The following is a 20,026-nucleotide window of genomic DNA, read 5'->3' as shown; positions in this document are numbered from 1 at the left end:
CTGCACATCTTGCCCTCGGGCCCTGGCATGTCCCTGGTGCTACAGACCTCTCAAGGCTTCCTCCAGTCTGGGGTCGGGGGACCCTGGGAGGTGCTTTACAGACCGCTAATAAAGACGATCTGCGTGAACACCACCAAGGCCCTCTTCACTCAGTTCTTTGGGGCTGGGAAGGGAAGGGGGCCCCTGGGGAAAGTATGATGACCTATGACTCCCAGGTTGGTCACTGAGTAGTTGGGGAGAAAGAAGCAAGGACTTTTTTATTCATCAGCAGAAGAGGAGGGCAGGTGTGGGCATTCAGAGCAGAGTCCAGGGCGCTCGTCCAACTTTCTAGGCCCCATTCTGGAAGTTCCTGTAGGGTATGGAGAGCAGGGGTGGGAAGTCACACCACTTCCCTGAGACTTTGGGTCCTTCAGCCTCTCCTCAGGAAGGCTGAGGTGGGTGGGGCCAGGGATGGGGGTGGGGCAGGCCTCACATGTGTGTGCAGAACTGGAAAAGGAGGAAGAAGAAGGCCACCACCAGAGCACCCACCAGGATGTGATGGAAGAGCCTGGAGTCGGAATCTGCTAGACAGTGGGAGACAGGGACCTGGACTCATCTCCAACCAAAAGGCCAAGGGCATCTGTCCACCAGGCACTGTCAAGGAGGGAGGCCCCTTCTCAAACTGGTTCATACCTGAGTTAAAGATGACAGGTCTCTCTCCAATGAACTGGGCCAGGGCCAGGAGCCTGGCTTGGTCCGAGTCTGGGTAATCAAAGAAGTCAGGTCTGTCTAGGAAGAGTGGAGACTCTGCTCCTGGGGCCAAGGCCTTGGCACTCTCCGGGTTGGGTGCTGGGGACCAAGAGCAAAGTCTATGAAAGAGCCAAGCAGACCCCTGCCCCCTACTCCCAGAGGCTGAGGCAGACCCAGGGCCCTGCCAGGCCACACAGTCTAGTGAAGCTGTGGAAGGGCCTGCTTTTGTTCCAGGAACTTCTTGAGGGTCAGCCTAGCCTTCCACCAAAAAGCCCACACTAGGCAGGGAGGATAGGAGAGAAGTGTGCAAAGCAAAGAGAAAGGCCCATGCTTGGCCTCCCAGCTTCTCAGGGGCATTGACACTCCCCCACCCCAGCCTTCCTCCTCCCCACTATTCCCAGGCCAGCTTCCCACCTGATTCTACAGTCCCCAGCCCAACCAGCCACACCCACACCCAGGCCCACTGCCACAGCCTCATCACCCCTCCACTCTTGTGATGGGGTAAGGGCTCTGTGATGTCACAGCCTAGAGCCATTCTGATCGCACATTCTGGGGTGAGGGGAGAGAGGAAAGTGTTAGGCCTGGGACCCTTCCCTACAAGCCCCTGCATCCGAAGGGAAGAGTCTGGGACCCATGGAGTATTTGGGTTGATGCTGATGATAGAACAATAACAGTGGAAGCCCCAGGACTTACTAATAGGGGCCTTGGTGGGGCAGTCTTGCTGAAAGCTGGGACTAAGGAAAGCTGCATTTGTATAGCAGGCACAGTGGATTTTGGGGGGGAATGGGGAATAAGGTTAAACATCTCCAGTTACCCCTTGTATCAACCACAGTTAGAATTTATTGAGCACTTGTTCTATGCCAAGTATTTTACACGGACAGACTCATTTAACCGTCATAACACCGTACAAAGTAGGTGCTACTGCCCTCATCTTACAGAAGAGGGAATCAAGGCATAGAGGGGCAAAGTGATGTGGGCAACATACACTTCCTAAGGGTGTGCATTTTCCTCCTTGAGGCTCCTCCTGCCTTGTGTCCTCAAATGCAGGAGCACTTGGGTGCCTGCTGCACCCCCACCCCCACCCCCGGGCCAATCTCTCAAACTGCGCCTCAGTGCTCAGCTGACAACCCTGGGATTAGGAACCTAGAGGAATAACAGGCTTTCCCACTAGGTGGCAGCAGTGTCCATGCCTGCCTGTTTCCCAGTTTTTACCCAGTGAAGGCACAGCTGCCCAACTCCAGGCCCTCCTGCCTCTTCCCACAGGTTGCATCAGGTGCTGCAGGAAAAGGTATTGCTGGGGGAATGCAGGCATGGAGGTTGTCAGAGGAACCCTTCTCAGGACAGGTCTCTTGGTCACTCACAGAGCCTGTGAACAGGCTCCTCCCTCTGGGTGGGCCATCTCATCTCTCCTTTCTGATTCCTGCTTTTCCCTTATTTGTCACTTCCCAGCAGCCACTTTCACCTGAGCGTGCTCCCCTCGGCAGGCTAAGAATTAGCTCCTCTCTGATTGGAAGGTAGACCTGTTTGTCACACATGTGTCCCGCCCCACTCAAGCCCAAGGACACTTCAGGGTCTCCTTAGTTTTACTACACAGATGCTTGTGCAACAGCTTCTGACAGTCCCAGTTCCATGACATCCCATGCGTGAGGTCCCCTGCCCTTTGGAAGGAGGCTCCTTCCTCCACTCAACCCCCACGTCTCATCTTTCTTGCCCTCAGCGACTACTCACCCATTCTCATCACAGCAAGCCTGGGAGGAACTTGCCAGGGTCAGCTTCTACTTCCTAAACAAGGAAAAGGCACAGGGAGAAGAAAAAGGGGGGAAAGAGGAGGCAGACTAATATCTGTGGAGCCTCCTGCGAGACTGGCTCAGGCGGCCCTCTTTCCCTGCACTTATCTCTTCTAAGAAAGAGGAAATGACTGACCCAAAGTCACAAGCAGGTGAGGGGTGGCAGGGACTCAACCTGGTTCCTGGCTCTGGCCCAGGGCTCCCACCCCAGGCCTGTAAGTAGCTGCCCTCAGGCTTAGCTGGGAGAAGGGGTCCAGGGTCTTTAGCCTAGCCTTTGGAGTGGATTTTGCAGTTTCCTCAACTGCCTCAAAATAATACAGCTGCCCTCTCTACCAGAAAAGGCCCTTTTGACACAAGCAGTGAATTATCCATTCATTTATTCCTCCAACCATTAAATAAATGCACTGAGCTCCTGTTATGTGCTGGGCTCCATTTATGGCTTAGATAGAAATCACCAGGACATGGTCTCTGCCCTTGGGGACTACAGGGAGAGAACTCAGGCAGCATATCATTAGAGTGTAGACAAACCACCCCTAAGGGGCTGTCTACACTGCTGTCATCACTCCCTCACCTGTAATGTATTTGTCAACCCCTTCAGACCTGGCTTTGTCCCCGCCACTCCTCTTAAGGCACTTTTTCCAGGTCCACAAATGACCCCATAACTTGCTAAATCTAAAGGCAACTTCTCTGTTGGTTCTGTCTCTTGGCAGAGCGCACACATCCCTGCCTCCAGGCATGGGGGCCATGCTCACTGATTTTCTCAACTCCTCCTCCTCTAAGTAGCTCAGCTTGGACCTTCTCTTTTCTATCTATACCCTCTCTCCCAAGGTGATCTCATCCAGTCTCATGGCTTTAAATACCATCTATATGCTGGTGACTCACAAATGTATATTTCCAGCCCAGCCCTCTCCTCTGAGCTCCAGACTCCTTTACCCGACTTCCTGCTTCATGTCTCTGTATGTCTGAAAACATCTCGAACTCCATAGACCCTAAATGGAGCTCTGGATTCTCCTATCCCAAACCTTGCTCCTTCATTCCATCACAGCAAATGTCTCACTCTTCCTCTAGATGCTCTGCTCAACACAAACATGTAGGAATCATCTCAAACCTCTCCCTATTTCTCTCCTGACAAACCCATAATCAAGACCTGCTGGCTCAATTCCTGACATAAATCTCAAATCCATCCACTTCCCTCTCCCTCTGCCCCTTCTTCCAAGCCACCCCCATGTCTCATCTGGCTTATTGCAACAGCCTGTGGACCAGTTGATATCTCTCTGTTCACTCTTCCTTCAGCGAGAACAAACCAGAACACACAGATCCACTGCTGAGAACCGTCCAGTGGCTTCCCATAGGTCCTGCGTTATTCTGAACTTCTTACCCTGATCTGCAAGATTCTAGTCTACCTACCCAGCTCAGCTCTTCTCATGCTTCCCTTCCTCAGTACACCCCAGCCTTTGCACACACATCTACCTATGACACTCTGGCCCCACACTTGACCCGGGAGCCCTAGGCCAGAGCCAGGAACCAGGCTGAGTTCCTGCTGCCCCTCGCATGCCGTGATTTTGGGTAAGTCCTACTCATCTTCCAGGTCTCAGCTGAGACAACACTTCACCTGGAAGTGAACCTGAGTTCTCTGACATCCCCTGTCACTGCATCAGTCTCACTACATTGGAGTATTTTTCTATCTCCCCTAGAAGCCTGTGAAGCCAGAGATCATTGATCTTGGGTCATAGCTGGAGCACCACAATATATAGTAGGTATTCAATAAATATTTATTGGCTTGATGGATGGATGAAAAACCTTTCCACCTCTGGACAAACTAAGGCTCAACCCTGTCTGTGTTTTCCCCTACCACTGGTTGGAACTCCTTACCTCATCCTTACCCTCCTTCAACAAAGCTTTCTGGAGGTATGCTGCTGAGCCTAAGCTAAGCCCCAGAAGAAAGCAGCGGAGGAAGCAGGACATGGACTTCTTGCCTAGCTTGCCCCTCCTCCCACAGCAGGCCCAGGTCTGCCTGTCACCACTCCCACCCACTCTGGTCCTGGACAGCATCTCCCTTAGTACTGCCTCCTTTTTTATCCTGAAGAACCTCAAAGGAAACCTAATAGTTGCCTTTACTTACAAAAGATATTATTTTAGTACATTTGTTTGAGTAGGTAACATATGCACATGGTACAAAATAAATCTTTCCTATTCCAGCCCTACTCTGCCTCACAGCAGCCTCCTCAGAGGTCACCATAGTTACCACTTTCCTGAGCAGCCTTCCAGAAATAATTTATGCACAAATAAACAAACATATTTAAGCTCTTTTTTTCCCCCACTCAAATGTTAGCATTCCATTCATGCTGCTCTGTACCTTACTTTTTTCAGTTGGCATGAGATTGTGAAGATGATTCCATGCAAGCACATAAAGGGCCTCTTCCTTAGTCATGACTACATGTTATTTCATTGCGTGAAATTGTGTCATAACTGATTAAACCTGTCATAGGTATTTAGGTTGTTTCCAATCTTTTGCCATTGCAGACACGATGCAGTTAATGACCTTGAACTTCTATTTTTTTGTTCATGGGACAGCAAATCTATAGGATAAAATAAAAAATAAAATAAAAAAGTGGAATTTCTGAGTCAAAGAGTCTGACAGTAGCTACAGTCAGACTGGCCTCCACCGAGGTGGTGCGCATTTACCCATAGCCTCACCAACATTTGCTTTGAATTTTACCATTTGATAGGTGACAAGTGGTATTTATTTCAGTGTGGTTTGATTTTGCATTCCCCTTACTAAAAAAAAATTGGGGTAAAAATCCACATATGAATATTTCTGTCTTAGCCATTTTCAAGCACACATTTCAGCAATGTTAAGTATATTCACATTGCTATGCAACCTAAAATCACAATATTTAGTGATGCCAACCTAGTGCCAGGCCCAGCTTGGGGCAGCCTCTGCTCCTTGATAGCAGAGGAGACCACCAGGCCTGGGGGGGCTGTTCCAGTAAGTGTCTTAGGAAGAGGTGACCCAGAATGACCCTGAAGAAAAGAAAGATCTTCCAGGCTGAGAAACTTACATGAGCAAAAGCCTGGAGGTCTGAGAGATCTAGGTGTGTTCTAGGAACTACAAGTAACGTTCCTGAGAGCCAGCAAGATGAGTAAGGGTGAGGAGATCAGAGACGTCAGGGTCTTGGGCTGAAGGGTCTTAAAGGCCACTGTGAGGACTTTGTCTTTGTGGGCTGGTAAGTTTGGGGCAAAGAAGAGCAAAGATCAAAGGCTAGAGTTAAGACTGACAGGCAGATGTTCAGATGAGAGACCGGCAGTCAGATAAGGAAGGGCGGCAGGGCTGTGGGGTTTTCAGAGCGACGCCACATGCCCTGCCCTCTAGAGATGGGAGAGTGAGGGAAGGTGGATTCCCAAAGGAGAATGCCATCCCCGAGAAGGGGACACGGGCCCTTGGGAGCTGGGGTGGGTCACAAAGAGAGAAGCCTGAACAGCCTAAAGAAGAAGGCGCGGGGGAGGCGGGGGAGGTCACAGCCTCGAACCCCAGACTGTGAGGTTCCCCAGCTGGGATCTGGGACCCCGAGATCCCAAGCCAGCGACTGCAGGCAGATCAGACCCCCTTCCCTTGCCCGCTCTTGGGTCACTGCGGATCTCTAAGCCCCGCCTCACAGGCCCCACCCCTACGGATATTAGGAGGGGAGGGCCAGACACCCTCCTTCCTCCTACGAGCGCTCTCTGAGGGGGAGGGGGTGAGGACGCGTGGGGGGGGGCAGGATTAGCCGACGTCGCCATGGCAACTAGGCTGGTGGTCTGCCCTGGAGAGCCGGGAGGGAAGCAAGGAGAAAGCAATGGAGGGAGGAACCGTGGGCTCGGTGCGGAGGCGAGGCCGGAGCCGGGGTCTCCGGGGAGGAGTTGGGGAACACCGGGCAGTTCTCACTGTTGGTTCTCGGTGGCGCAGGGAGCCTGTGTGTTTGCGCGTGTGTGTATGCGAAGTTCTCCGGGGTGAGTGTGCCAGCGCGTGTCTGGGTTTGTGCATGAGTGTGAACGTGAGCACGTGGGCACTGGCGTGTGCGCGGGAGTGCCCGTGCAAGATGCGTGTGCTAGCCCGCCCGTGTGTGTGTGTGTGTGCGCTTGTGTGCGCTCCCAAGTGTGCCCGGGAGGGCGCGGGAGGGAGAGTCCTGCCCCCTCCCCAGCCTCCGGCCGTCCCTCCCCGCCCCCCGCCGCCTGCGCTGGCTGCATCCTCGCCTCCACCTCGCTCACCCCCTCCTCCCCGCACTTTCTCCAGCTCTCCCTCCCTCTCGGCTCAGACTGCCGGACTCCGCGCTCTTCTCGCCGGCCGCCCTGGGAATCGCCGGCCGCCACCGCCCAGCCCGCACCCGCTGTCCCCCCAGTGCTTGGGCACCTGTTGGAGGCGCAGAGGCAGGTGCAGGGGGCTGGGCTGCCAGGGGCGAGAGGGTGAGGGTGAGTGTGTGTTAGCTTGTATGTGCCTCCGGGGGTGTTCAGCTCTCCGGAGGCTGCAATTTCTGGCTCCTCTGGAGAGCCAGTCTCAGGAGAAGGCATCTGAGCCAGGGGTCCTCACTTTGGGCTGCAGAGGGTGGGGGACCAGGCAGGCAGGCAGATCCTGGGTCTGAATGAAGAGACAGTGGGAAGTGAAAACCTCAGGGGTGAAACACAGGCTGGACAAGTGCCTGATGCAGAAGGATAGACAGAGCCTCAGAGAGACAGAGGAGGGGGCCTATGGGGCTGCTTCAGGGGTAGGCAGGGACCAGGGGAGACAAAAGCCCAGAATGAGGGGCAGGAGCCGGGGAGATGACAAAGGGACAATCTAGAGGTAAGTGGGCAAGGCTGAGGTGGAGCCGGGACCTATCTGGGGGGAGTGGGCCAGCATCCCAGCCCCTGTAGCGCACAGCTTGGGGTCTGGAGGGCCCAAGCCTTCTGCCTGCCCAGCAGCTGGCATAGGCTGCCCCCTCCCTCCTCATCTAGGAAGGGAGGTCAGTGAAGCCAGACCCCTGAGATTGCTGCCTGGCCCTTGGCCAGCAGCCGGTAGATATGAGGAATCAGCCCTGGGCTCACGCTCTCTCGAACCTCCCTCCCCCAGCCAGGGGTGCTGCATGAGGGGCCGCAGGGGCGACCGCATGACCATCAACATCCAGGAGCACATGGCCATCAACGTGTGCCCTGGGCCCATCCGGCCCATCCGCCAGATCTCTGACTACTTCCCCCGCCGGGGACCAGGACCCGAAGGGGGTGGTGGGGGCTTTGGAGAGGCCCCTGCTCATCTGGCTCCCCTGGCCCTGGCACCCCCCGCAGCCCTCCTTGGGGCCACCACACCCGAGGATGGAGATGAGGTGGACAACTATGACTCGGATGATACCAGTGAGTTTGGGGGCTTGAAGGGCCCAGGGTGCTAATGGGGGCCTCCAGGCTTGTGGGAAGGGGATGGGGCGGTGCTGAGGGGTGGGGAGGTGGTGGGCACTGCTGCCCAGCTGCAGTTGGAGTGGAGATTACAGCTTCAGCAAGGCTCAGTATTCAATATTTCTGCTGAGACACAACCACCCACACAGCCCCAGTTGCACCCCAGCCAGGGACCCAGACGCGCACACATTCGCAGGCTGACAGACACAGACACGCACACACCTTCACAGCTGGCGCACATAGGGGGCCTGCCCACCAGTCTCTCACACACACCTGTCTTTATGCACGGACTCACTCAGGCTACCTCTTCCCTCTTCTCCAGCTGCCCTGGGCATGCTGGAGTTTGACCTTCTCTACGACCAGGCTTCTTGCACTCTGCACTGTAGTATCCTCAGGGCCAAGGTGGGTACTCCCTGCCTCCCAAGCTCTGGCCCTGTTTGCCTCCCACCCTGGGAGGGTGGTTTCCATCCTCCCTTCCCTTCCTGAGCCCTGACTCCTGCTCCCCCACCTCCCCAGCAGCATTCTTGGCTCTCCACCCTCCAAAGGTCCACTCTGCAGAGGGAGGGAGGGAAGGCGGGCAGGCTGGGAGCTCACAGCCCTCTTCCCTCCCCTTCTCCCCAGGGCCTCAAGCCCATGGATTTCAATGGCCTGGCCGACCCCTACGTCAAGCTGCATCTGCTGCCTGGAGCCTGCAAGGTAATGGGCTCCTCGCCCCCAAGCCTAACCCAGCTTGTCGGTCTGTCCCCAACTTCCCCTGCCTTCAGCCTCTGTGGGTCTGGGGGAATGTACTGAGAACCCTTGGTCCCCACATATTAGGCCAATAAGCTAAAAACTAAAACTCAGAGGAACACGCTGAATCCCGTGTGGAACGAGGACCTGATGTACAGCGGAATCACAGATGATGACATCACCCACAAGGTGCTCAGGTGAGGGGTCCATCCTCCCTGTTACAGAGGATTCCAGCTCAGCACCTCCTCTGGGACAGCGAGCGGTTGTTGGCACCTTCTTTGGCTGGTTTATCTAGCTCCCATTAAGCCCCTCTGAGATGCTCGAGAACCATCCATGGTTCCCCATCCCTCTCTGGAGGAGGCCAAAGTACTTCCCGAGCATTCCTGCCCCTCCCAAATGTCTCCTCCTGCTCCTCCAACAGAGGACTGCCCTCTTCTGACTGGTCAGGGTCATAATTCCTGACCTTTGCCTGCTGTGTCTCTTCCACCTGGAAAACACTCCTGCTTCCTCTCTTGCCAGCTGAAATCCCACTCATCATTCGAGGCTCTGCCTGCTCCTGAAATCTTTCCCCGGTCACCAAGACCCCTTTTCAGAGTCCCTGACTTCAGTCAGACCTGTGCAGCGGAGGTCTGCCCGTTATGTCGCCTATGTTCCCCTAACATCTCTAAGGAGTGAAGCCTCAAGGGACAGGAATGGGAACAGGGTTAGAGAGGTTAAGTGACTTGCCCGAGGTCCTGTGGTCACTGGGAGTTGAACACCCCTACAAGACAGAAGTACTCAAGAGTGTCGCAGCAGAAGTAAGGGCAGGAGGCTATAAACAGGGGCGATGGAAGGAAAAGCTCTTGGTTGCTGGGCTCATGAGTCTCTTCCTAGGCTGGCTCCCTGCTCCACATAGAAAACGACAAGGACATCCAAACTGGTGCACACCCTGTGTGCATTCAGTAGGATCCTGTCCCCAGGCCCTGAATGGAGGTACAATGTGTGTGGGGAGGTGTTCTCAAGATTTGTGAGGCCTTCCTCAAGGAGCTGAGCAGGTCCTGATGGGCCAGGGACAGCCTGGGCAGCTGCAAAGGGAGGAGCAGAGGATCAGAGCAAATCAAAGCATCCTTCTCTAGCTCCAGGCCCAGTGCTCACCACAGAGCCCTGAGACAGCCCATTTTACAAGTGAGGTACAGAGTATCTGGGCAGAGCTAGGACTAGCCTCAGGTGCTCTGAGTTTGGTCAGAGGACATCTCTCCTACACTGGAGTGGGGCTCAGGTTCCCCAGGGGGCCTTGACCCTGCAGTTCCCTGCCAGGATCTCTGTCTGTGACGAGGACAAGCTGAGCCACAATGAGTTCATCGGGGAGATCCGCGTCCCTCTCCGCCGCCTCAAGCCTTCACAGAAGAAGCATTTTAACATCTGCCTTGAACGCCAGGTCCCGGTCTGTGCGGGGCTGCGGGACACTAGGGGAATGGGGCCCTGGGGAGACCAGGTTTCCAGTACTTTCTCTTTGCCCCCTCAGTTGGCTTCACCCTCTTCCATGTCTGCGGCGCTGAGAGGCATCTCCTGTTACCTGAAGGAGGTGAGCCACCCCCAGGGACCACGTCTGCGTGGGAGGGGTGAGGGTGCAGGCTGACACCTGTGTCTGCCCGCAGCTGGAGCAGGTGGAGCAGGGGCCTGGGCTGCTGGAAGAGCGGGGGCGCATTCTGCTGAGCCTCAGCTACAGCTCCCGGCGCCAGGGGCTGCTGGTGGGCATCGTGCGCTGTGCCCACCTGGCTGCCATGGATGTCAACGGCTACTCCGACCCCTACGTCAAGACGTGAGCCCTTGTCTTGCCCTGGGGTCCACCCTCCCCTTCCCAGGGACCTGCCCCCAGCCTCATCCTCTTCTGTGCCTGGCCTGTCCCTGACCAACCTGCTCCCCTACCCTATACCCCTGGAACTTGGCAGGTACCTGAGGCCAGACGTGGATAAGAAGTCCAAGCATAAAACGTGTGTGAAGAAGAAGACTCTCAACCCAGAATTTAATGAGGTAAATGGGGCAGGAATCGAGGGGGCCTGAGGCTAGGTGCAGCACCTCATGGAAGGTGTGGCTTGCTCTGTTCCAGGAGTTCTTCTATGAGATGGAGCTCTCGGCTCTGGCCACCAAGACACTGGAAGTCACAGTCTGGGACTATGACATTGGCAAATCCAACGACTTCATCGGTGAGGGAGGAGCCTGCTGGGTGGTGCTGATGGGGGCAGACTGCAGTGAGACAGGCCCTGATTCTGCCTGCCTCTACTGCTCCCCAGGTGGCGTATCCCTGGGGCCAGGCACCCGGGGAGAGGCCCGGAAGCACTGGAGTGACTGTCTGCAGCAGCCAGACACCACCCTGGAGCGCTGGCACACCCTGACCAGCGAGCTGCCCCAGGCAGCTGGAGCCCTTCCCTCAGCCTGAGTGGACGGTGGCTGCCCAGTACAGGCCCCCTGGGGCTGGGTCTAGTACCCAACCTTCGCACGAGTGTGTTGCACGTTTACACGGGGTGGATGCCCCACTCCACACTACTTGTCTTATTTAGTGAGAGTCTCCATGACCGTGGGTCTGTCTTCTTGTGAGGGACTGTGGAGATCTATATTCACATATGCAAACTTCCTCCTGCCTGACTCGCTACAACATGCAAATATGCAAACCACCCGTCCTGTGCACACCTGGCACACCTGCCGGGGGAGTCCTGCAGTGCCCTATCCCAAGCCCCAGCTGCTGCTCCTCTCTCCTGCCTCTCCAGGCTGCCCGTCCCCCTCCCCACACAGGGAGGAGGTCGGATTGGGGGGGGTTTGGAGGAGACCGTTTCCAAAACAGAAACAAAAAAGACAAAAAAGAGCCACTCCTTTAATACAGAATATTCATTTAAAAAAAACAAAAAACAAAAAATAAACACCCAGCCCTGTACAGCTGCCCTTTTAAGCAGGGGGCCACCACAGGGTTTCTGCCTCTCTGAGAGGTGGCAGATGCTCTTGGCCACTCATTAAATAACTGTCCCCTAGATTGGGCTGGGATGTGAGGGCAGGAGCCCTGCCCTCTCTGGAGAGGGCCCACCTTCCAGGGGACATTCGTGCATGTTTACGCCTTTTCTGATTGTGTCAGTGGCCACAGCATGGCAACTGGGTGTCAATAAATGTCTCTGTGGAAGCTAGGGGCTCATGTGTGCTGGCACAGAGGGCGCTGGGCAGGGAGTCGGGCAGGAGGGTCACTCTGGGATGTCGATTACCAGGTCATCATCCCCATCCAGGGCGTCGTCCCCGCTGCCCGCATCGCTGAACATCTGCCGAGGGACGGCACTCAGGATCGTAGGTGGGGGCATTTTGGGTGGGGGCAGTGGGGCCAGGGCTGCCCCCACCCCAGCCCCAGAACCCCGGCTTGGGAAGGTCAGCGGCCCTCCCACAGGGCAGTCTGGGGGTCCCACCGCCATCTGCAGCAGGGGGAAGAAACACAGGGAGGGCTGATTAGGGAGGCACTGGGACCTCCAGGAGGCTGGTGCTGCCCCTTAAGGCAGTTCTACTGGATGGGAAAGGGGGCAAAGGCTCATTCAAGGGCTAGTGGACACAGCCAGGCCAGCCAATGCTGGAACCAGGGAGCCTGCCCCACCTCAGCCCCTTCAGAGTCTCCAACCAGCAAGTGCCTGGGGGTGAGGGGTGGTGATGGAAGTGGTGATGAGGGTGGTAGTGGAGGGGGTCTTACAGGAAACCAGGAGGGAAAGGCTGGGCCCTGCCCTCGCCAGTAAGGCACCTTGGCTGCCTCTAACAGCAGTTAGAGCCAGAGTCAGCCTGGAGTGCCTGCTTGCCCGCCTCTGGGCCCCTCAGAGACCACTTGCCACCACAGGCCTCCTCTCCCTCTTCCTCCTGAGGGACTCACTGGTTCAGTGGAGGGTGTCAAAGGCCTTTACCCCCCGCTGTGTGAGGCAGCTACCTCTCAGATCTTGGATGGGCCCCCTTTTGGGATCCCCGCAGCCACTGGCCTAGGCCAGACCCTCCTCTCAGCTCACCTGGGCTACGGTACCAACCTCCTAACTGGACTCCCTGCCTTCAGCCTCTCCCAGATCCAGCTCCTCCTCCACACTGCAGCCAGAGTGAGCTCTCTAAAACACAAACCTGAGCGTGTCATTCTGCCACCTGAGGGCCTCTAGCTCCTCACTGCCCTTGGCACAGGAAGTGCCTGAGAACAGGTCAACCCCTCCACCTGGCGTGTCCTTTTCTACCTGTCAAAAGTTCTGCTTTGTCCTCTGCTGGGAATGGGCTCTGTCCTGCCCAACCCTCCAGCCCCAGCCCTGCCAGGTCCTTCTAAATCTTCCCTACAGAGCTCTATGAGCCTCAAGCTTTGCCCGTGGACACAAACTGAGCACTTACTATGGGCCAGATGGTTTCCGATAATGATCTCTGACCATTCTGACCACCCTGGAAGGGAGGAGAGGCCATCGGCCAGAGGAGGAAACAGGCTTAGAGATGGAGGCTTCAAGGCACAGGCCTGCCGGGTCTCCACCGGGCAGCGTTCAATCTAGCTGTGGGGTGGGGGATGGCAGGAAACACTTATGCGTGGTCCTCACAGTGGCCCTTCTGATGGCTTCAACACACTCGGTCCTTGAGGGCTACTCTCTGTTTCTCAAGGAGCCCTCGCCCTCACTGCTCTTCCTGGGGTGCTCTGGAGGGCCAGAGTGGGTCCGTACCCCAGGGGACAGGAGCCTGCCAGGACTGAGGACAGACAGGAGGCCCAGCTCTGCACAGCACCCTTGCCCCCCACACCAGGCACCCATGAGTACACACGGGAGCAGACGCGCATACACGAGGACTGGCACAAGGGCTGTCCCTCTGCGCTGGCTACCACCTCTCAATTCCCCACCCGAGTCTCCATGTCCTACCCGTTTGAACTTACTCAATGGCCACCACAGCGTGACCCAGAGCAGCTTCCTAGGGACCAGGCACTGGGCTAAGTGTTTTCTCTCCCTTAACTCATTTTCCCCTCACAGTGACCCCACTGAACAGAGAAGCAAGCCAAGGCTCCGGGAGTTGGATGACGTGTCCAAGTCCCCCAGTGAGTGTGCGGAGCTGCACAAACCTGACTAAGCCCAGCTGAGGCCCCGGCTCCTGACTGCCCTGCTGCAGTCTGCACAGCTTCCCTCTCTCCTCCTCAGACTTGCCCTCTCCTGTCTCCTCACGCCATGCCGCCCAGAAACTTCAGTGATGCCATGCTGTTTACTCTCACCACTCCTGCTCCAGCCCGAACAACACTTCTGCCGTGTCCTCGTCTTCCTTCCACTATTGCCTCAGCCTGGAATATCCAAATCTCACTTACCCTGGGCTCAAATGTTACCTGTTCTTTGAGTCCGTCCCTGATTTAGCCCCTCCTCCATGCTCAGCGACTGATTTGGGCCCCTCTCTCCTGCAAGTCCAGAACTTAGCATCCTGACCCTCCTCTGCTTCAGGATTCAGCACCTCAGAGCCACAAACTGCCAAGCCCACACCACGTCACAGAGGTTGCCCTCTGCTCCAGGTTTCCTTGGCCCTTGCCTTCTCCACCATCCTGCTCCACAGGCCAGAAGCAAAAACCCTGCTAAGGAGAGTGAAGCAGAAGCTAAGTGGTATCACCACCCATTATCTACCCATTTTTCAGGCTCAATGACCAAGGTCACACAGGAGTAAGTGGCAGAACCGGGGTTCGAACTCCAGAACCCACACTCCTAACACCGCAAGCATGGCTCCTATTTCACTTATGGCTCTAGAGCCTTGAGCCTACAGTCTCCCCAGCCTGAGAGCTGTCCTGCCCAGTCCCCATCCCACTGTGACTCAGAGCTGGAAGGGCATTGCATTTCATGCCCTCATCTCTCCCAGGGCTCAGGGCACAGACCTCTTCTCTTCTCCACACTCTCACCCAATGATTGCATCCACCTCCCCGCCAATGCCCTCCAATGACACACCCCACGGGCCCCGGGCTCACACTACCCAGTTGTCTCACTGGCATCTCCAGACAGCATCTCAACATGTCCAAACCAAACTCATCTTCCCTCCGAAACCTGCTCCTCCCACCGTCCTCCCCGACTCAGCCAAGGGCCAGCTCAGCTTCTTCAGTTGCTCAGGCCGACAACCCCGGAGTCATCCCTGACGCCTCTCCTCACAGCCCACCCTGGTCTTCCCACGCTCATTCTGTGAAAGAGACCCATCATCCACTGTTCACCCTTCCCTCTGCTGTTTGGTTGACTGCGGTGGCCCCCTCACCAGTGTCCCCACGTCCATCCTGACCCCCCATCTCCATCTATTCACAGCAGTTGTCAGGCAATTTTCTTAACATGTCAATCAGATCAGATTGCCCCGAAGTCCCATCTTCTCCAATGGCTCCCATTTCACTCACAGTACAAGGCGAGGCCCTCCACAACCTTGTCCCTCAGCTACTGTTCTGACCTGCCCTCTGGTCATTCTCACTTTCCTCCACCCACACTGGCTTCCGTCCTGGTCCCTGAACACATCTCTCTCAGGGCTCCTGTGCTGGTTCTTCTCCCTGAATGAAACACTTCCCAGAGAGTCACAGGGCTTCTGCTCACTTCCTTAAAGTCTCTCACCACCCAGCTGTAAATAGCAGCCCTACGTGCTCAGGTGTTTCCCATCCTCTTTACCTGACTCCATTTGTCTACATGGTTACCTACATATCTTGTTTATTTTCTGCCTATTCTTCAAGAATGGGCTCAATGAAGGCAGGGATTTGTGTTTGTTTTGTTCACTATTGTATCTACAGCACCTAGAACAGTGCCCGGGACACAGTAGCTGCTCCCTAACACTCGCTGATTACGTGTAGTTTGATCACTCACTTTACAGAGGCACAACCTGAGACCTAGAGGTTCAAAGAGAACTGCTCAAGGTGACATGATTTTCAAGTGGTGCAGTCATGACTTAATTCTAGACCCCACAACTCTGCCCCTCCTTGGGGGCTGCCTGGTATCAGAGAGCACCTGTGAAAATGAGCCTGGCCCCAGACACCTTCACTCTGAGTCCCCCAAGGCTGGTCCTGCCCTGATTTGTCTCAAACGGTGCCTGTCAGCCAGGACTTCTCTGACCCACCCCTCAGCGCCTAGCCCTGGGCTGGGCCCCCAGCAGCAGCCCCAGATCAATCCTTCAAAGTTCTTGGACAGGTCCCCAGCCCCTGTCTTGAGCCTCCCTCAGATGGCTGTCCTGCCGTTCTGGCCCCTCCCTAATGTCCCCCAAACAGGGTACCTTGAGTTTCCGGGGCAGGCGGGGCCGTTTCTCCCGCTTGGGCCTCAGGGGGCTGGGTTCGGGCAGCTGCAGGGCCAGGTAGTCAGAAGGGAATGGGGGGTAGGGGGGGGAAGCCAGCTGCAGGCGGGAGTGAGGGGATGGAGATGGGAAATGGAGTAGATGGGGTGGGGGTGAAGGGAAGAAATGCAAACAGGAGAAGAATGGAAAAACAAGAGATGGTGATGAGTGTGGCTCCTGAGAACAGAGGGGAGGGGACAGCAGCAGGACTGTGTCCTGGGGTCTGCTCTCCTCAGTCACGTCTGTCCCCCATTCCTACACCAGAGAGAAGTGGGCAGCCCCGACTCACACCCCTCCAAGGGACGCTTGCTGGCCACACCCAGACAGATATTCCTGGTGTTGAGCCGGCTTCACCCTGAGGCCCGGCCCCTCTGCCCAAATGATGCCCACCTTATTCCCGGGCATTTTACCACTGACCCCAACTCACCGAGCTCAGGTATGGGGAGGGGGCCCCAGTGGCCTGAAGGGGAAACCCTGTTGAAGGAGGCAGGGAGAGGCTGGAGGGGGAGGGGGCACCTCCCAGTGGCGGGCTCCTCTTCCTGGAGGAAAGAACAGGGGAGGGGATTAGAGGCAGTGAGGAGGCCCAGGTGCCCCCCACCCCCAGAGAAGAATGATGGCTTCTCACCTCTTAGGGGCCGGAGTGTCCGACAACTTGGGTGTCCCCTCTGTCTCACTGTTATCTGAAGATGCAGTGGCATCTGAATCTGTATGGGGAGGGCTGGTTAAGTGGGGAGTTGGAAGTCCCCGTCTACCCCAGAAGTGTATAATCTCAAATCTATGGAAAGGCTCTGGGGACCGTGACTCCCCAGTTGGCACACGTGTGCGATTCTGGGGAGGCCCATAGCTTCCTCAGCTTCTTAGAAAGCCCTTTCCAACCGACTTCCTGCTTGGGCTCCTCCATGGTAACACATTTGTCAAACACTATGTGCCAGGGTCTGAACAGGCACTTGACATTCACTGCCTCTCCTTGTCTTCAGAACCATCCAAGGAGGAAGGTGTGGAACTGGGACTTAAACCCAGGTCTCTGACTCCGTGACCATTTTATGCCACTCTCTCCTTAGTCACCTCTAAACTGCCTTCAGCATTTACTCCAACCCTCACATCCAGGGTCTTGTTAAGTTACCCCTCCAATCTCTACCTTTACTCATTGCTCCCCATTCCAACTGCCACAAGGTCAGGTGACCACCATGTCGAAATCATCTAAGCAATCTCGTCTCTCCCACTACCCATGGTCCACTCTGACCCCAGGATGACCTAGAACGTAAAACTGATCACATCCTCCCCAATGAAGTCTCCCAAGGCCTGCAAGCATTTGAAGCCCTTCTCAATATGGCCTCAACCTACCTTTCTGGTCTCCCAACTGACCTGTATTCTCCATATCACACCAATCTATTTTCTCAGAAACAAAATTTATTCCCCAGATTTGTGCCCCTATCTAGAAGGCCCACCACTCACTTAACAAATAACCACTTACATACGATACATGCCATTCCCAGTTTCTCTGCTCAGATAGATCCTTTAAGAAGCAGACTAAATGCCACCTCTCTGAGAAGTCTCCCAGAATCCCTCAGGCCCAGTTGGTGGCTGGCTCTCCCAGAACCCTCTACTCTCACATGTCATGGCTCTCCTCACTGTGCTAAGATGTCATGTGTGGTAGACTCCCTGGCGACACTATGGGCTTCTCTGGGATGTAAGTGGTGGCTTACATCTCTGGCTCTTGCTTCTCAGATTTATCCCACCCTGACCATGAACACGCTGGGTTTCTCGTGATTCCTATCCTGAAGTCCCCCTTGAACAGGAAGTTAACTAAAAGACCTCCAGGAAGGAACAGACAATGAGAAGCTAGAATAAAAGCCAAATGTTTTGCCGTGACTTACACAAGCTGGCTCCTACCTACTTCTCTGACCTCATCTACTATCCTGTGCTATTCTATAATATATAAATGAATGGGCTGTTGTGTGTTCTAATAAAACAAACAGCCTGCCTGGCTGCTGTTTGCTGACCCCTGCTCTAAACCAATGTTTAAAGGCACCATGGAAAGAGATGATTGCATGTGACATGGCTTATGAGAAAAACAGGGCCACCAATGCCCATATTAGGGCTTTTCAAACTGTGGGTATCAACCCATCAGTGGGTCACAAAGTCAATTTATTGCTATGCAATGAGCATTAAATGGGGAAAAAAAGCAGTCTAAAAAGTATCAGAACAAATTTCACAGTGATCTTAACATAGTTTCATTAAATTTTGTTTTATAAGTATGTATGCGGGGGTTGTCACGGTTGTAAAATATACAGTTGCTTGTAAGCAATACTCAAAAAAAGTTTGAGAACGCTGCTTTATATGCTTCAGCTCTTCTACTCTTCAAAGAACCTGGTACGTTCTTACCTCAGGGAATCTGCGTTTGTTATTCCCTCTGCTGGGAAATCTCTCACTCATATTCTCACAAGACAAGCTCAAACATTACTTCCTGAAAAGCCTTCTTGAACCTGTTAGTGAGATGCTGCCTGCCATCTGCTTTTGGTTTGCATGGTTTGTAAACTAAGAATGGCCTTTTTACAAGGCTGGGGAAAAAAAGTCCAAAGAAAAATATTTCATGACGTGTTAAAAATTTTTATGAAATTCGAATTTCAGCGTTCACGATAAAGTTAGATAAACACAGGCACGCTCACTTATTTGCATATCACCATTTGCTGCTTTTGCACTACAACCGCAGAGCTGAATAACTGCAACAAAAATTATGTATTCTGCAAAGCCTAAAATACTTACTACCCGGCCCTTTACAGGGAAAGTTTATCAATCCCTGCTCTACTCCAATCACTACCACATAACCCTGATTTTATTCCTTTCAAATCCAAAGTTTTTTGCTTACTTATTATCCCCAACTAGAATACAAATTCCAAGAGGCTTTTTCCATCTCGGCTACCACTGTATGCCATGTGCAAAGCATGGTGCATGAAACACAGTAGATGCTCAGTATTATTTGAGTGTAAGAATACTGAGGCGGAGGGCAAGCAACTAGGTTTAAGAACCACCTGAGGCTGTATCAGCCTCCACAGACTAAAGGGAGGGCCCAGGAGCTTGCTGAAGCGCCAGGAGCCACGTCCTCCACCAATATTTCATGACCCTGCTCACCAGAAGAGTCTTCATCCACGTTCTCGTACTGCAGAAGTCGGTCTAGTAGGAAACTGAGGGAAGAGGTGGAGAGAACAAGAGTGTTTATTCCCACCTCTGCAGTGTTGTCCTGGACCCTTGTCCCTTCTAGCTGGCCCGTTGGATCATAACAACCCTGTAACACAGGCATCATGCATTTGTGGCCCATTCCAGGATGAGTCCGAATGTAGATCCACTGGAGCCACCTCATCCTCTGGCCTCCTCTTGCCCCTCAACGTGTCTCACCTCTTGTCCCGGGACACCTTCAGCAATTTCCTCTGCGCCTTCCTCAGTTCCTCCTGGAAGCACTCGTGTTCCTGTATCACGGGCAAGGTGGGCGCTTGAGCTAACGGCCGTCCGCAGAGGGACGGAAGCCGGCCACAGCTCACCCCACTCCCTCCACACATAAGGTAAGTTGACATCGTACCAGCGCCAGGCCTCACCCCCTGCCCCCAACCTCCCCACTCTAGCACTCACGTAGATGAGGAACTTAAGCTTTCGCTTCAGGTTCCGGTATTTCTTCTTGTAGTCCACTTCGCCGTCCGCCGGCCCGTTCATGACCTGACCGGCCCCGGCAGCAGCGCCCTAGAACTAGCCCGGAGTCCCGCTACCCCAAACCTTGCTCAGCCCTGCCTCTCCCGCCTCTACTTCCGGAGACTCTGCAAAGCTGTGTATGCTGGGACTACAACTCCCGGCGTACTCCGCGCCCAGGGTTCGTAACCACTTCGGCTGCCTTCCTAGTGAATACTGGGAAAGCAACGTTCCTTCCAGGGGATACGCTGAAGATGGTGTCGCAGCGACGCGATGATGTCACAAAGATGGCGGATGGAGGAGGGCGCCCTTACTGATTCGAAATGTGCTTAGCGATTTGAAGCCACAAGAAAACTTTCCCCCTGGGATGCCTAGTTTCCCGGCGAACACGCCCCTTTTCTTCTGGCTTTCTAAATCTCAGA

At 54.8% G+C, this 20,026-nt stretch overlaps 3 protein-coding genes across 6 annotated transcripts; 1 reads left to right on the top strand and 2 right to left on the bottom strand.

The window, feature by feature from the left end:
• Window positions 1-361: 361 nt before the first annotated feature.
• Window positions 362-2,449, bottom strand: C18H16orf92 (chromosome 18 C16orf92 homolog). Its single transcript, XM_045508365.1, has 3 exons — window positions 1,144-2,449; window positions 673-828; window positions 362-563 (listed from the first exon to the last, which is right to left on the bottom strand). Exons 1-3 carry the CDS (start codon window positions 1,337-1,339, stop codon window positions 469-471), a joined length of 447 nt encoding a protein of 148 aa, XP_045364321.1. The 5' UTR covers window positions 1,340-2,449; the 3' UTR covers window positions 362-468.
• Window positions 736-19,880, bottom strand: INO80E (INO80 complex subunit E). 4 transcript variants are annotated; one of them, XM_074346109.1, is made up of 8 exons: window positions 19,551-19,880; window positions 19,320-19,390; window positions 19,056-19,108; window positions 16,549-16,627; window positions 16,351-16,462; window positions 15,867-15,983; window positions 2,458-2,511; window positions 736-828 (listed from the first exon to the last, which is right to left on the bottom strand). In XM_074346109.1, the coding sequence occupies exons 1-7, from the start codon at window positions 19,629-19,631 to the stop codon at window positions 2,467-2,469; spliced, it is 558 nt and encodes a 185-aa protein (XP_074202210.1). In that variant the 5' UTR covers window positions 19,632-19,880; the 3' UTR covers window positions 736-828; window positions 2,458-2,466. The 4 variants fall into 4 exon arrangements, with proteins under 4 accessions (XP_074202210.1, XP_010970807.1, XP_010970808.1 ...); XM_010972505.3 differs by lacking the exons at window positions 736-828; window positions 2,458-2,511 and adding an exon at window positions 11,480-12,079; XM_045508364.2 differs by lacking the exons at window positions 736-828; window positions 2,458-2,511 and adding an exon at window positions 12,087-12,745.
• On the top strand, window positions 5,140-11,324 carry DOC2A (double C2 domain alpha). Its single transcript, XM_074346106.1, has 12 exons — window positions 5,140-6,376; window positions 6,790-6,927; window positions 7,607-7,880; window positions 8,242-8,321; window positions 8,541-8,615; window positions 8,736-8,845; window positions 9,945-10,071; window positions 10,153-10,212; window positions 10,286-10,449; window positions 10,580-10,661; window positions 10,738-10,834; window positions 10,922-11,324. The coding sequence occupies exons 1-12, from the start codon at window positions 6,353-6,355 to the stop codon at window positions 11,065-11,067; spliced, it is 1,377 nt and encodes a 458-aa protein (XP_074202207.1). The 5' UTR covers window positions 5,140-6,352; the 3' UTR covers window positions 11,068-11,324.
• Window positions 19,881-20,026: the final 146 nt, after the last annotated feature.

The sequence above is a fragment of the Camelus bactrianus genome, chromosome 18 (genome assembly GCF_048773025.1).
Source record: "Camelus bactrianus isolate YW-2024 breed Bactrian camel chromosome 18, ASM4877302v1, whole genome shotgun sequence".
NCBI lineage: Eukaryota > Metazoa > Chordata > Mammalia > Artiodactyla > Camelidae > Camelus > Camelus bactrianus.
Note: the sequence above shows the minus strand (reverse complement) of the source record. Positions and strands in the feature narration are given on the sequence as shown.